General features: G+C 40.9%; 1 protein-coding gene across 5 annotated transcripts; it reads left to right on the top strand.

Annotated features, from left to right (window-relative positions):
* Window positions 1–690: 690 nt before the first annotated feature.
* Window positions 691–13,336, top strand: LOC135803917 (uncharacterized). 5 transcript variants are annotated; one of them, XR_010550923.1, is made up of 5 exons: window positions 698–1,190; window positions 7,079–7,325; window positions 7,714–7,989; window positions 8,170–8,261; window positions 9,090–13,336. XR_010550923.1 is itself a non-coding variant. In XM_065317660.1 (3 exons), the coding sequence occupies exons 2-3, from the start codon at window positions 3,276–3,278 to the stop codon at window positions 4,235–4,237; spliced, it is 681 nt and encodes a 226-aa protein (XP_065173732.1). In that variant the 5' UTR covers window positions 691–1,190; the 3' UTR covers window positions 4,238–6,954. The 5 variants fall into 5 exon arrangements, 2 of the variants coding, with proteins under 2 accessions (XP_065173732.1, XP_065173727.1); XR_010550917.1 differs by having other exon boundaries at window positions 700–1,190; window positions 8,170–13,336; XR_010550922.1 differs by lacking the exon at window positions 8,170–8,261 and having other exon boundaries at window positions 701–1,190.
* Window positions 13,337–13,634: the final 298 nt, after the last annotated feature.

Genomic DNA, 13,634 nt, shown 5'->3' on the forward strand with positions numbered 1-13,634 from the left:
TTGTCATATGGGTCAAGGGCGAGTGATTTCAAAATGGGGTATAATTGCAGTGAGTTAACGTCGTGTCATGTTTAAATTTTCAATGAGAATTGATCGTTTCGTTCAGTGGAAATATTGTGAAATGGCCATCTGAAGCTGTCGCGTCGATTTTAACTAAGATTGCACAACTTGTCTCAATGCCGGACGCGCTGGCAGACTCTTCCGGCCGAATGTGGAAATTACTCGACGTACGATTAGGTTCACAGGCTGGTGGAAAGCGTTCAGGAATATTCTTGAAGTCAATGCGCGGCAGAGGGATTGAAGCATCTGAGAATGTACTCGTTGCCATACGGATCAATACACCGGCGACCCATTCGAGGAGTGGGATACGCCCCACGAATTTTCCACTCGGAAAGTGCAACCTGCAATTTGCCATGCAGGACTTGGCTTTTGCCAAAGATGAGATGACATGACATTCTTCGGCAGCGAGATGGGAATTTAAACATAGATGGTTGTGAATTTTCTTTTTTTTTGCGTGTTGCGTTTATTTTCGATCAGGAAGATGGTCGCCGACCGGCGCCGCCGCCACTGTTACTACCATCACCCCACCGCCGATATCAACGCTTCTGCCTCGCACACATCGCGCACGTCCGCACCCGGGACCCACGCAGCGGGAGCGGCAACCCGGCGACGGTGTGGATGTCCTGTGGCGCTGCGTGTGTGCGCGAGATTTTCCACCCGCGAGCCGCGCTACCACCACCGCCGTTGCCGCCACTGCCACCGCTGGGTGGGAACCAAAACAGGCGAAACAGTCGGCGATCAGTATCCGAGGCAGTCGCAGCCTGTCATACGCACCTAGCAATTAGCACATGAAGACTCCTGAGATGTGAGACGTCGCCTGTGGGAGATCATCACCTCCGGTCGAATTGCGCCCCACACATTCGTATTTCAATCGGGACCAACGCCGCCACAGGATGGTCCTCGCGCGACAGCAGGGCACGTCGACGGTGTGCTGAAGACAATGGACAACAGAGCGATTCGCCGAGGGTGAAAAAACGCACACTCGCCACTACGGGACTCTTTGTTGCTGTCAAGTGAATGAACTCCGCCCAAATTTTTAATTATAATCGAAAACGATACTTGCCGCGCGTTTCGTGACGAACTGACTACGTTTGTTTTACTGCGACGTTTCCCATCGTTAACATTTCACGGTAAGTGCTTCAACTTGTACCAAGATGCATGATATGTTTGATGTTGCAAGACATTCGGCTTGATGTTGTAGCTGCTTCCATACTGGTTAAATACGGATTCCCATAACACTCTAGGAGATAAGATTTAGGAATAGCAAGATTAGAAACAATTGAGATTAGTATTAGGAGTTGGGTGAAAAGCTACAGGTAGCGTGATACATCATAAATTAACGAGTAACAGAAAGGGTTTCTTTCGTAGCGTGCAGTATTTGCATATTTGCGAAAAATAAATGCCGACGCCTCAAACGTCTGCAATATTTGGAAGTTTTAAGTTATTAATCGTCTAATATGCCTAAAAGATTTTTATTGCGACGAAGTTTATCGTTGCCTACCTTTCCTCCAACTTCTGACCACGTAGTGATGGGCACTAATTGTGGAGTTCATTGAGGTTGCTCTTTTAGTTTGGCAAGAGGCCAAACTAAGCGCGCGTTAACGCAACAATGCTCTTTATCGTTCGAACAAAAATCGATACACAGTGTAAACTTTTCACCGCAATTCATTCAAAACATTCAGATTGCTCGCGTTGTCGTCCTTTAGCCGGACGAATTGCGACCGGTATCATTTCCTTCCTTTTCATGCCACTTGCAGCAGGATTAACTGCACGAATCTAAATAATAATAAAAACACTTTCGGTGTCTGTCTGTATCGCGTTTTGCGCTGCGATGGAATGACCTTAACGTGACATTCGCTTAATTCGGCCGGGTGCCAGGGACATTTTCGTAAAAAACTTAGATCAGACTAGGCTTTTAGAAGAAGCAGAAGTACAAAAGGGCGTTAACCAAATAATCTCACTCGCATGATAAATTTTATTTCTACGTTCTTTTGTTGCTCAGGAGATTGCTCTGAGATTCTGGAATGCGTTACAATTACCATACAGTACACTAAAATGCAAACAATATATACTCACACTCCGACGTCGAAGCGTCTCTGTCTGTGCATGCGAGACACAATGTGGAATTAATCAAAGGCGTGCAAACTGCCGAACCACTGGTTAATTTCGCATCGGCCTGTGCGTTTGTGTTGTTGTGCGTCGTTCCTTAATTTTCCTCCGTTGCGGCGGCAAGGAAGGCGCGCAAAGCAAGCAAGCTGACACACCTCGTTCGTGAACAGTCCTTAACGATGTTTGCATTTGCTTCGACAGATTGCCGGCGCGATTTGATGGTGCCGAGTGCTAAGCGGTAGGCGAGACATAGACGTAGCTGATGACAAGATGAAAGCCAGGACTGTTCACGAATGAAATTTCCACTGAACGGAAACCGATTGATTTACTTAAATGTGCAAAGCAATTCTAGTAGTACAGAAACGAACGATTGATACAAAAGCCGAATCCCTCTGGTAACCGTAGTTCCTCGAAAGCTAATATTCGAAAAGTGCTGCATTTATGAGAATTTTTCACAATAAATTTTTCGAAAATCAATTGCTGTAAATTGAATTTTTGAGAGATCAGTAAGTGGAAAATCCATTTATTGTATATTCTAGGAAAAAGCCATTTCAAGTTTTGAAAAACCATTCGAGGATTTTGCATAATGAAATAAATGATTGTCGAATAATTTGATTGTTTTGTCAGTAACATTCAGATTAACCTTTGTTTGTAGTCATGCAGAGAACATATAATAAATTATATCCAGTGAGCTGTCATAGAATTTGCTTTTAACTCATTACCTGAAATGGTCAGAATTGATTTTCGAAATACTAAAAATACTCAAAACACAGTAAATGTCTCCTAGAATTTGAATCTTTCGAGAACTTGAAAGGACCCTCCCTGCTTTAGCCTCCCCGACTAAGTGCAGTTCAGAATCAAGCGTGGTTGATCCCTAGTTTGTGTTTAGTGTAATTTCGCTGACGTGCGGGCGGCAGCGGCGATCTCGGGCGCGAAATGAAAGTCGTTCCGCTTCAGTGGGAATCATTCAGTGTGCAGTGCAATGTGCGGTGCGTATGTGTGCAGTGCTGGATCGTGCGACGGAGAGACACACACACACCGACTTTTTTCACACACACCTGTGCTATGTGCCATTACCATGCAATAAGACTGAATGGGCATTGCAGATGCACGGCTCCGCGGGGCTGCACTCGGCGATGGCCATCAAGCGACAGCGGCGGCTCCGCGAGCAGGCCCGCAGGCGCGCCGCCGAGCAGCGCGAGCGTCGCCTCTCGTCGCGTACCAGCAGCATGGACAGCGTGGAGCAGCACCCCACCAAGAAGGTGGTGCACGCGCCGCCCGCCGACCACACGCTGGCCACCTCAATCGGCATGCTGCACATCGGCGTGTGCTTCCTCGTCTTCGGCATGTTCCTCATCGGCAGCGGGCTGCTGCCGGACGACATGGTGACGTGGCGCGGCGGCGGCTGGTGGAACGAGCTGGTGGCTACCGGGCTGTTCGTGATCGCACTGGGCGTCTTCCTCATCTCTCTCAACCGGGTAATGAGCAAGCGCGAAGAGGACGACCTCAATGACTACGTGCAACGCCAGCTGACGCGGTCGCGCTCCGGCCATCGGCTCGAGCGCGACGTTGAGACCGGCTGCCTCACCACGAAGAACACGCGCCGCCTGCTGGAGCGTAAGCGCGAGGACCGCGAGCGCGGCTTGGAGGACGTGCCGGCCGTGCACTCACCCGCCGCGCTCCCCAAGGGCGCGCAGCAAAACGGCGACCTGGAGAAGATCCTGGAGGAGGACGTGTTCGAGCGCGAGATCGACAAGCACGAATACGAGGTATTCCATAAAGAGACCATGTCGACCACGACGACGGCCAGCCTCAGTCCCGGCACCCCATCGGAAACGCGCGAGCTGCTGCCTAACGGCGGCTCCCGCCCTTGTTAAACGCCCCATGACGCTTTTCCGCCACACTTCTATTCTGCTACGACCCACTACTCTCAACCGCTCGGACATGCGCCACACTCTCTGCTCTACCACACACCCCGCACACTCTCAATGCACGCCCCCTCACCGCCTCCCCGCCTCCGAATTTTAATCGTTCGTTTTGATGATTGCAGGGTCGAAATCGAAAGTAGATACCAAACGAGTAGTGAATAGTGGCTGGACGAAAATGGAGAATGGAAATGGAAAAGCTGGCATAATTTGTTTTGTCCGACATTTCTCTCCCGATTTCACCCGGTTGTTCTTCTTGCGTGATTCCATTTCTATTCCATATCTTCTTTTCCCGACACTGCGACGTGTGTCTAATGCGGCGCTCGAGAGACGATTCGATGCAAACAAGCGTTAGTCAAAGTAATATTGTTGGGTGTCTATTATTGCGGCCTTATTATAACGAGATGCTAATGAAGCGGGCGCGGCTGATTTACGTGCTGCGAGCTATATCCGATAACACACTGAGCAAACGCGACGTTCTTTTCGTGACTATACAATTAGGTGTACATGAGAATTTGCGCGTATTTTTTCGGCATGTTTCTACGGCGTTCGTGTTTAATGCATTCTATAGGATTTTATTCCTTAGCTGTTAGTGCAGAGTTCGCGCCGAGGTGCGCCTATTGAGAATGACGTTATTTATATTCAAATTTATTACGTATAATATTAACAGTTAATATTAATATATCTATCTTATATAGAGGATGAAAACAAAAAAATTCTAGCGTAAGTACAATTTATATATAATTATACTTTATACTAGATTTTCCAAGTTGCTACGAAATCGCGGGTGGGAGTCGCGCAAACGAAAATTTTGCATATCGTCATTTATCACAAGTTTCAATTTGTATTTCCACCGAATCTAAGTGTTATATCAATTATTTTGCCATTGCATGGATCAAGGGAAAATCAAATACTGTATGCCGAGGAGCAAGGAGTACATGACGCAACCATCTCACACGATACTGTGATTATTACGAAGTAAACAAGCACGCGCGATTGATTCGATTATTTTCCAATTTCACGGCCAGCGCCAGCGCGCAAAGCCACTTTATTTTCCAAGTTTACCTCTTCCATAGAGACATTAGTGCGGGTAACCAACAACACAAACTGATTCACTAACAGACACACACAGTTCGACTGGTACGAGTATTAGCATATTAGATTTAACATTAACATTAATAATGCGATGGACAGGCACGCGCATTGTTTGCCATCGAAGCAATTTATTTTCTCTCGTTCAGGGCCGACCGTGGCCAACCCCATAGCTACCGATGATAATTTCGATAAATGTCGCATTGGTTTCACTGTTTGATGTTCGGGGACAATCATAATAAATGTTTAGATGTAAAACGCGAAATAAACGTAATTAAACAAGGAACACCTTCGGTAACTGAACCAGACTTTCGTGACAAACATTCATTTGTTCTTCTGCTGCTGCTGCGTTGGCTTTAAACTCATACGGGATTTACGAAACGCACTATTTTAATCAATTCAACAATACATCTCATTCCCTCTTGCTGATGTACTTCCTGATTGCACCACGGATTAATCAATTTACGATGTTCACGTGATGGAAACATAAGGCTGAATTCCATCCAAATTCCTCTCTTCTAGTTTAATATACAAAGAATGCATACTATTTACGTATTTACGGTTTCATTGTGAACGACTTTCTGTGTTACGCCTTTGTGTACATACGCAACTTTTACGAATCTTTTACATTTAGATGGTTATTCGCATTACATGTTAACACGTGCCGCAAATTGAAAACGCATCGTTTTCGAGCACTTTTTTTTAACGTTAAATTTATATCCATGTTATAATTATATGTGTAGGTGTTTTATACGTAGTCTTTTTCCGACTGTGTTTTGACTTTGGAAATTTTCTTGCAATGTTTCGTACCTGAATTTCGTACCTATCTATATATCTACCGTTTTTCGTTTTGTTTCTCTTAGAAATATCTCTCTGTCTATGTCTATGCATATATGCACATTCGTCCAACAAGATCCCACGATAATCGGGTTTCCAACTTTTGTTGCACCCTAGCACACATATTTTTATACCCTCAGTTTTTATGACATACTGAAACGAGAGTGTTGTAAAACTTAAACATTGTTACATATTGAGGCAGTGTATGTCTCTGTTCATTTAATGCTTGATGATAATATACAAGGCGACATTGCAAACCTGCCGAATCTAATTTAGGTGCCAATAGCGTTCGAACGATTTCGATACTACAAGTGAAAACTTCTTACTAAACTTTAACTAAACGATAAACGATAACAATGCAAACTATTGTAATTGCTTTCTAGCGTTCTAAATTGATAACCATGCATTTAGGTCTAATTCGAAACCAACTTAATATTTGTGTAAATTTTACGGTCTTTCACGATATGAGAAGTTTCACAAAAGCAACGCACGAATTCATTGAGAGCGCACCTATTCTGTGCATCTAGCAAATGCGGTAGTCTTGTACTTGGCCAGCTATCAAATTACTAACAATTCTGACAAGTCTCAATGTGTAGTGGCACTCGAGCAGTGCATGTTTTCTTACTTTTGTATGTACTTGCTAGCTACACGAATATGAACAAAAATGAAGAACCACTAAAAAATGAAAACTAAATTAAACAAAATATAAACGAGTATTATGACGGAAACACAAGAATTAATTTTGCAGAAAAAAGATCGAAAATCACAGACATACCTATAACTAACAACAAAACGTATGATAAATATTTACTTCATCAATTTTAAGATATTATAAGAATACACATTTTCTTGGATTGTTCAATAATAATGTGAAAGTGAATATGATATTGAATATAAAATGAACGAACTATAAATAAAACTTTGAAAATATCTTCCTGCGTTGTTCAATCAACTGTGTATTCATGCTGCATGTGCAATTACGTGTTGCGCGCGTTGTTTGATGTTTGTCACAGGTGGCAAAAGTTGGCGCACGCTGAAATCATTTCTGTTTGCAGTTGCAATTCAGTCCAGGTTGTCGTCGTAGTGTGCAGACAGGATGATCGGCGCAATGCCTGCCGTCGCCGTGCGGCACGAGCGGAGGAAAGGTGGTGGCGGTGGCGGCCAGGATAAACGCTCCAAACGCCCTAGCCACTTATACATTGGGGCCACTGGCTGCCTCCGACGAGTCCTAGTCCCACGCCTAGCCCGAACGGTCCGCATGACAGCGACCACTTAGTCCCTGAGTACTATCTGTGTGGGAAGGTAAGACTTTTCGACTTTCTTTCGAAAATTTATTCCTGTTATCAACCGGCTGACACTTTGGACGGCACGTGAATTATTGTAAATTGATAGTAAATATTTCAGCGGCGTGAGTAAAAGCGTTTACGGGTTTTCCCTTTGTTTACAGCAAACTGAAAGCATTCATAGCTCATGCACGAATCGATATCGACCTTAGCAACCTTTGCTAAACGAAATTATTCATGTAAAATTGTCATGCATGCAGTCGACCTCAATTTAAAATTGCATTTAATACGCATTATTATTCATACATGATGCATTCTGATACCCACGCAAAAACGTTCTCTTCATTTCACAGTAGATTCCTCGCGATGTAATCAGATCCTCATGTATGCTTGTTGCCATGTTCCAGTTATCAATATTGCAAATCATCGTGGGTGCCCTGCTGCTGGGCAGTATTGTATTGGTGGTGGGCCTGGTGCAGTTGATGCCCAATGCCGCCGACGCCGACCATCGCTTCCTTTTCCTCAGCGCTGGGTCCGGTCTCCTGCTTGGCGGGATTATGATGACAGCGCTGCGATATTTCTGTATGCGGCGACGGTATATGCGACACACCACTGATGAGCCGCCGCCGCAGATCGATGCCGTCAACAGCATCGACGACCTCGTCCAGCGCAAAGATACGCAGGTAATTGCATTCCCTATGCGCTGCCGTTTCCGTTCAATTACCTACGTTTGGTGTATGTGACGCCAGTAAATATTGCGTGGATAGATTCTTCGGGCGTTAATCAGAATGAGATATATGTAGGAAACGAGTCAATCAGAATTTGTGTGATTGCATTTGTTTGGTTCGTTTTCTCATCGTAAGGTCTTCGCACAGCACCATCCTCAGCGGTAGTAAGCGCAAATAAGCGAGGCTTCCAGGGCATCTCCAATTGATTCCGTTATCGAGTGTGTTTCGTAAGTTTTTCGTTGTATCTTTCGGCGTTGTTCACCCAGGAAACACGGCTCTTGCCTTCTTATCACTTATCAGTAGAGTTGAACCACTGCTAACACCCCTTGAACAAACTAATAGCAGCCAATAAATCTGGCTAGGGTGAAAATGGTAATATGGATGTACTGATAATAGAAAAAAGGTCCATATTATTATCTACCTCTACCTGTATTACACGCACTCATTTAAAATAAAGTCGCAGTAAGAAAACCATGCACTACTTTGCATTTTTAATGAAATGCGAGTTTTTATTCTTACTGCGAACGCAATAACTCTTCAAATGACCTGGCAAGCCATCCCCTGATGATGCAGTCGAGATGCAGTCGATAAGGTGTTATATTTACATTTCCATAGCCCCGAAGCACTTCAGATGCACTCTATGAGATACTCGCATTTTAATTGACACTGGAAGCTGGAAATTAAATTCAAAGTTTATCCCCATGAAGAAGCTCCAGTAAAATTAAATTCCTGTCGCTAATACCATTAGTGGCCATTAGTATTTTACATTATTGGCTCGAGTTTAAAATATCATCGATTTTCCTTTGTCTGGCCCAAGCACTTGCATATTGGCTGGATTGGAGTGGGTCAATATCAAAATGAAGTTCTGCGCGTTCCGATTGCACTGATTGGACTGACTAGTTAAAGGTCACAATTCCGCACGCAGAATATGCACAATATGAATCAAAAATTGCGGTTGGGCCGAACAATTGGGAATTGTGTACAAGCTGGAATCGCCAATAGTCTGAACTCTGATTGTTTTAATGATGCATCAATTCTGGTTTGTTTATTTCTAGGCCAAATCGAAGGGATTAGGATACGTTTTATTGACATATCAAGAAGATTCATTCGATAAACCCAAGTACTTTAATTGATCAATACTTGAACAATGTATATCAGCTGAGCCGGATGCATTTTTATATTTTTATATGGCTGTTGAGACACGATTTGTGAAATGGACGAAGAATGGACACGTACGGGGTTGTTGGAGAATGATACTTATTAAGAAAATGTGACACTTGATGAAACTTGCGACCAAAATTAAGAGTGATTGTTTTTCTTTCTTCTGTATTGAAGTTTTGAACATTGGCCAGAGTCGAGAGTCATAATTAAAACCAAATACAGTGTACAACCTGAGACTCCATGTTCCTATAGATATTTGATCTATATATTTTATTAAGGAAGTTGACCAATTTACGTACTTATGCATATCGGTACCTATTAAGAATGTTAGAAGGGGATGACTTTTAATGTTAGTATAATCATGTCTTTAAACTTGGCTTGTAGGTCAACGTTTGAATGCTTTTATTTGTTATTTGGGAGTAAAACATGACAAACGATTTGTGAAAGTTGGAATTATGACCGACTGAATTTAACATAACTCACGACTATTGTGTGCTCATATCGATCATAATTAGCTAGGTGTATAACAAACAATGTGTCAAACATACAATGAAAACGACGTTTTGCACAACGGAGATTATTGCAGAAATAAAAGTGCATGCCGCGCATTGAATGACATTAAATACCCACAAGCAAATTTTAAAACAGCGATTGTACTTACTTAACATAGTGCATTTGAAATTAAACACTTTGAAAATAATACAACACGAGTTCTAGAAAATTGTCATTGACAAGAGGCACAGATTAGACGACTATTCAATTCTAAAATCAGAAATATTTAACAAGAACTAGTACACTGTAAATTATTTTTTCGATATTGAAATTTCTATTGCACTATAAAGTTTAACTTCGGCAAGCAAATTGTATAGCTGTAAATACCCCTTTAAAATGTCTTCGAATGGAGATTATTATGCCAAATCAATGTGCCAAGTTTGGTAGTGCCAAATTAATACGTAACTAATGAACATATCCTCTTCAAACAGTCCCGAATTGGTACAAACGTAAGCTAGTATAAGTGATTTATATTTTATTGTTGACTTTGGAGTATTTTTATGTGAGAACCAAATAAATACCACTTTAGCAAATGTGCCACTGAAATGCATTACAAACATGCCAAAACGCATTAAAGTAAACTTTTTGAACGCTGATCGAATGTCAGTTCATGGATGAGGCGAGTGGTAAGTCGAATTTTCAAGCAACGCCAATTAGTTCTAAGGCACCGTGATGTAGTTGATATCCAATTACAACCGAAAATAATCAACCACACCAAAACCAGAATATACCATTTAGTGTACGTTCGTCATCCGCCAATTAGAGCATTGTGTTTCTTAGTCAGTTTTATTTAGCCAGTAGTGTCCAAAACTAGTATGTAATCAGTAATCCGATTGGAGTAAGCTGTGATCAAGTACACGTTGATTGTTGACCAGTAGAGAATTTGTATCGTCCACCCTCTCTCTGTTCGTCCACAAGTCACACATCTGCGTGTTGTGTTGAGTTTCGTTTTGGTAGACACCGACTTAGACTGGCCATTCGCCATTGATCACACCGTTTCATTACAAAATAGTCATAGCATAGTGGAATATTTTACGCTTTAATTCATTTGAGTTAAGCTGATGCAAAGTTGAGCGGCTGCCAACTGAATTAATTCAGAAATGCTCGGATCATTCAGGCAGCTCTGCGCTTCAACTTTGTATCAAGTGCGTGAATCGCGGACGACTAATAAATTTGTTTTTAGGCGACGCTGCCATCCGAATTGGACATCCTTATCGAAGATGAGAAAGGCGACAATGAGCCGGACAAGGATGACAAAAGCAACGAGGAGGCGGAGGAGGCGCATACCAAAAAGTCCAAAGCGCACCACAGCAACAGCCATGAGCGAAAGAAGAACTCGAAATAAAAATATGTACACCTTCCTTTGCTTGCCTATTCCAAATATAAACTCTAAGGTAATTTTAATGAAAATATGTGCGAACGTGATAGACGATGCAAAAATATCGAATTTTATTCTTCTACATTTTCCAAACTTTATATACAAATTATATCAATTAGGAAGCTGTAGTGATGTAAAGTTTAGATTCCAATGAACAAAATTCTACACACGTGAAATATTTTTAAATAATTTATACATATAGTTGAAATTCTTACAAATTTCCCCAATGACATGAATTTGACCAAACGTAGAAGAGGATAATGAATTAAATTGTGATCGAATAATACCGCATTCCGAATTATAATGCCAAAATTATAAAAAAAAACATCAACATAGAAGCAGATCTAAGCTGATCCGCATGCAAAGTAGTTTAGACACTAAAGACATGTCTTCGTTCCCGAAAATTCTTCGCCAGCAATATTTAGAATTAATCGTGCGCTACTTTCAATTTCTGCGACGTGTCTTTTCGATTACATCTTGCGACGCATTGGATGATTGACGCAAATTTGATGATTGATTACAGCGGTTGTTCGAGCCTTCACTAACTTAACGTTTTATGCATATTTACGCATCGCATCTCTTCGCAATCCCACAACAATTCCGAACGATTTATCAATGTGGGACAAGTTTGATGATCCGTACCGCATTATCTATTTATATACAAGACTAATAAGCGAACTCTATTTATAAACTAACTAGATGATTTTCTCACTCTACTCACTCTCATATTCCACGTTGGAGACTGCACGTGCTGGCAACAAACAAACAGTAGTTAAATGTTTGCGAATTGCACAGGTAATGCAGATGATTATTATATAAAACTAACAACTATGCATTGCGGAAGGTGGAAGAAATGGGACGAATGTAACGAGAGCACGAGGCGTCTCGATAAGCGTATTTTAAATTTCCTACATGTCCAAGCGTTCCGAAGTTCAAGGTGCTATTATAATTTTAGAGTTTTACTTGAATTGTGTTAACAATTCGGACCATGTGAGAGAGTTTTGTAGTGTTGTCAGAGAAACAAGTTTACTAAATTTAGGAATGTTAGATGATGAATAACTTGAAAGTTTACTTCTGTTGACGGATATTTTCATAAAATATTTAATATTACTATTGTATAATCATACCTGCAGTGTAGGGAGTATTTTTACAAGAAATATGCTCGATGGCAACACTACATCTCGCAATGAATTTATCAATACATACGAAATATCAATACAAACAGAATTTAGCAAAACAACAACACTTTTCAGATGTGTATGCGATAAGAGATAACAAAATATCACGACTACCATCTAAGATTTTACTTCTTGTTCCCGTTTTCTAAATATGGTATGAAGTCATTTTACAAACTTAATATCAAATAATGCCAGTATATAACATGATTGTTAAAACCAACTTTATTTAGACTAGAGGGAGAGAAATTTAAAGAAAAACGTAATTTTTGACACAGCTGTTTCAACGTGCCTTCATATACATAATAATGTAACACACATAAACTTTGAAAAGCTAATACAATTGTATATTAAATGTCACTAACAGTAAACGTTAAAACGGGTTAAGGTTAAGATTACGATTGGTGATGATTGATCTCCACTTTACTGTCCCATGTTTCTATACAATGCGGTTGATGGTGAGTTCAATTGTTTTGCCTTGTTTGCAAATGTTTTCGGTTGATGGATTTCGTTGATACTGAGCGTTGATGAAAGTCTATATATCATAGGTTTGGAACATATAACAACTATTACTACTACAAATCCAAATGCAAAAATACAAGAACTACTGATTTTCGTATGATGTATTTCCATATATGCGATTGTACCGCACCAAACCAACTTGCATTTTGATATATCACAGAAATGTTCTGTTTACTATCTATATACACACACGCATATATATTATATATTAAATTATTGAGAACTATTAAAAACTAATAAATTACATCGCACTGCGCTGTACTGCAGAGCGGAAGATATATATTTTCTTTATTTGTTTGATGTAGCAGGTACCTACATCGCATTTAAATACTAATTGGCGAACCAAAACGTACTTCCAATATGCCATTATATAATTTCTATACAAAACGATATATACTGCGTATATTTTCCATAATTACAAGGTATTTTAACATATTGAATTATTCATAGTTATTTTATATTGAATTATATGCAACAAATTAAATGTTTAATAAAATTTATGTCGTCTAAATAATTATAATTGCTTCTCTGTATGATATGAAAAAGAATTATTTATTATGTGGGTAATTTGCATCGCTGCAATGTTTATGTATGATTAGTTATAATTGATTCTCATTAGCCTTCTCGGTAAATAAATTCCGATAATTTTTCAATTTGACAGTAGTCAAACAGTATGTGCGCGAGGGGCCAAATATTTGCGATGCTAATTTTAAGCTTAACAGCGGTAAACAGTTCTAATTATTTTCATCTCGAGGAGGACCCAACTCAAATTGCATTTCGGCAAAAATTACTCCAGTGGATTGAGAATATTT

Source organism: Atheta coriaria, unplaced genomic scaffold, assembly GCF_025399875.1.
Source record: "Atheta coriaria isolate IRGN ID8LTWV9N9 unplaced genomic scaffold, Caltech_Dcor_3.1 hic_scaffold_1_pilon, whole genome shotgun sequence".
Classification (NCBI taxonomy): domain Eukaryota; kingdom Metazoa; phylum Arthropoda; class Insecta; order Coleoptera; family Staphylinidae; genus Dalotia; species Dalotia coriaria.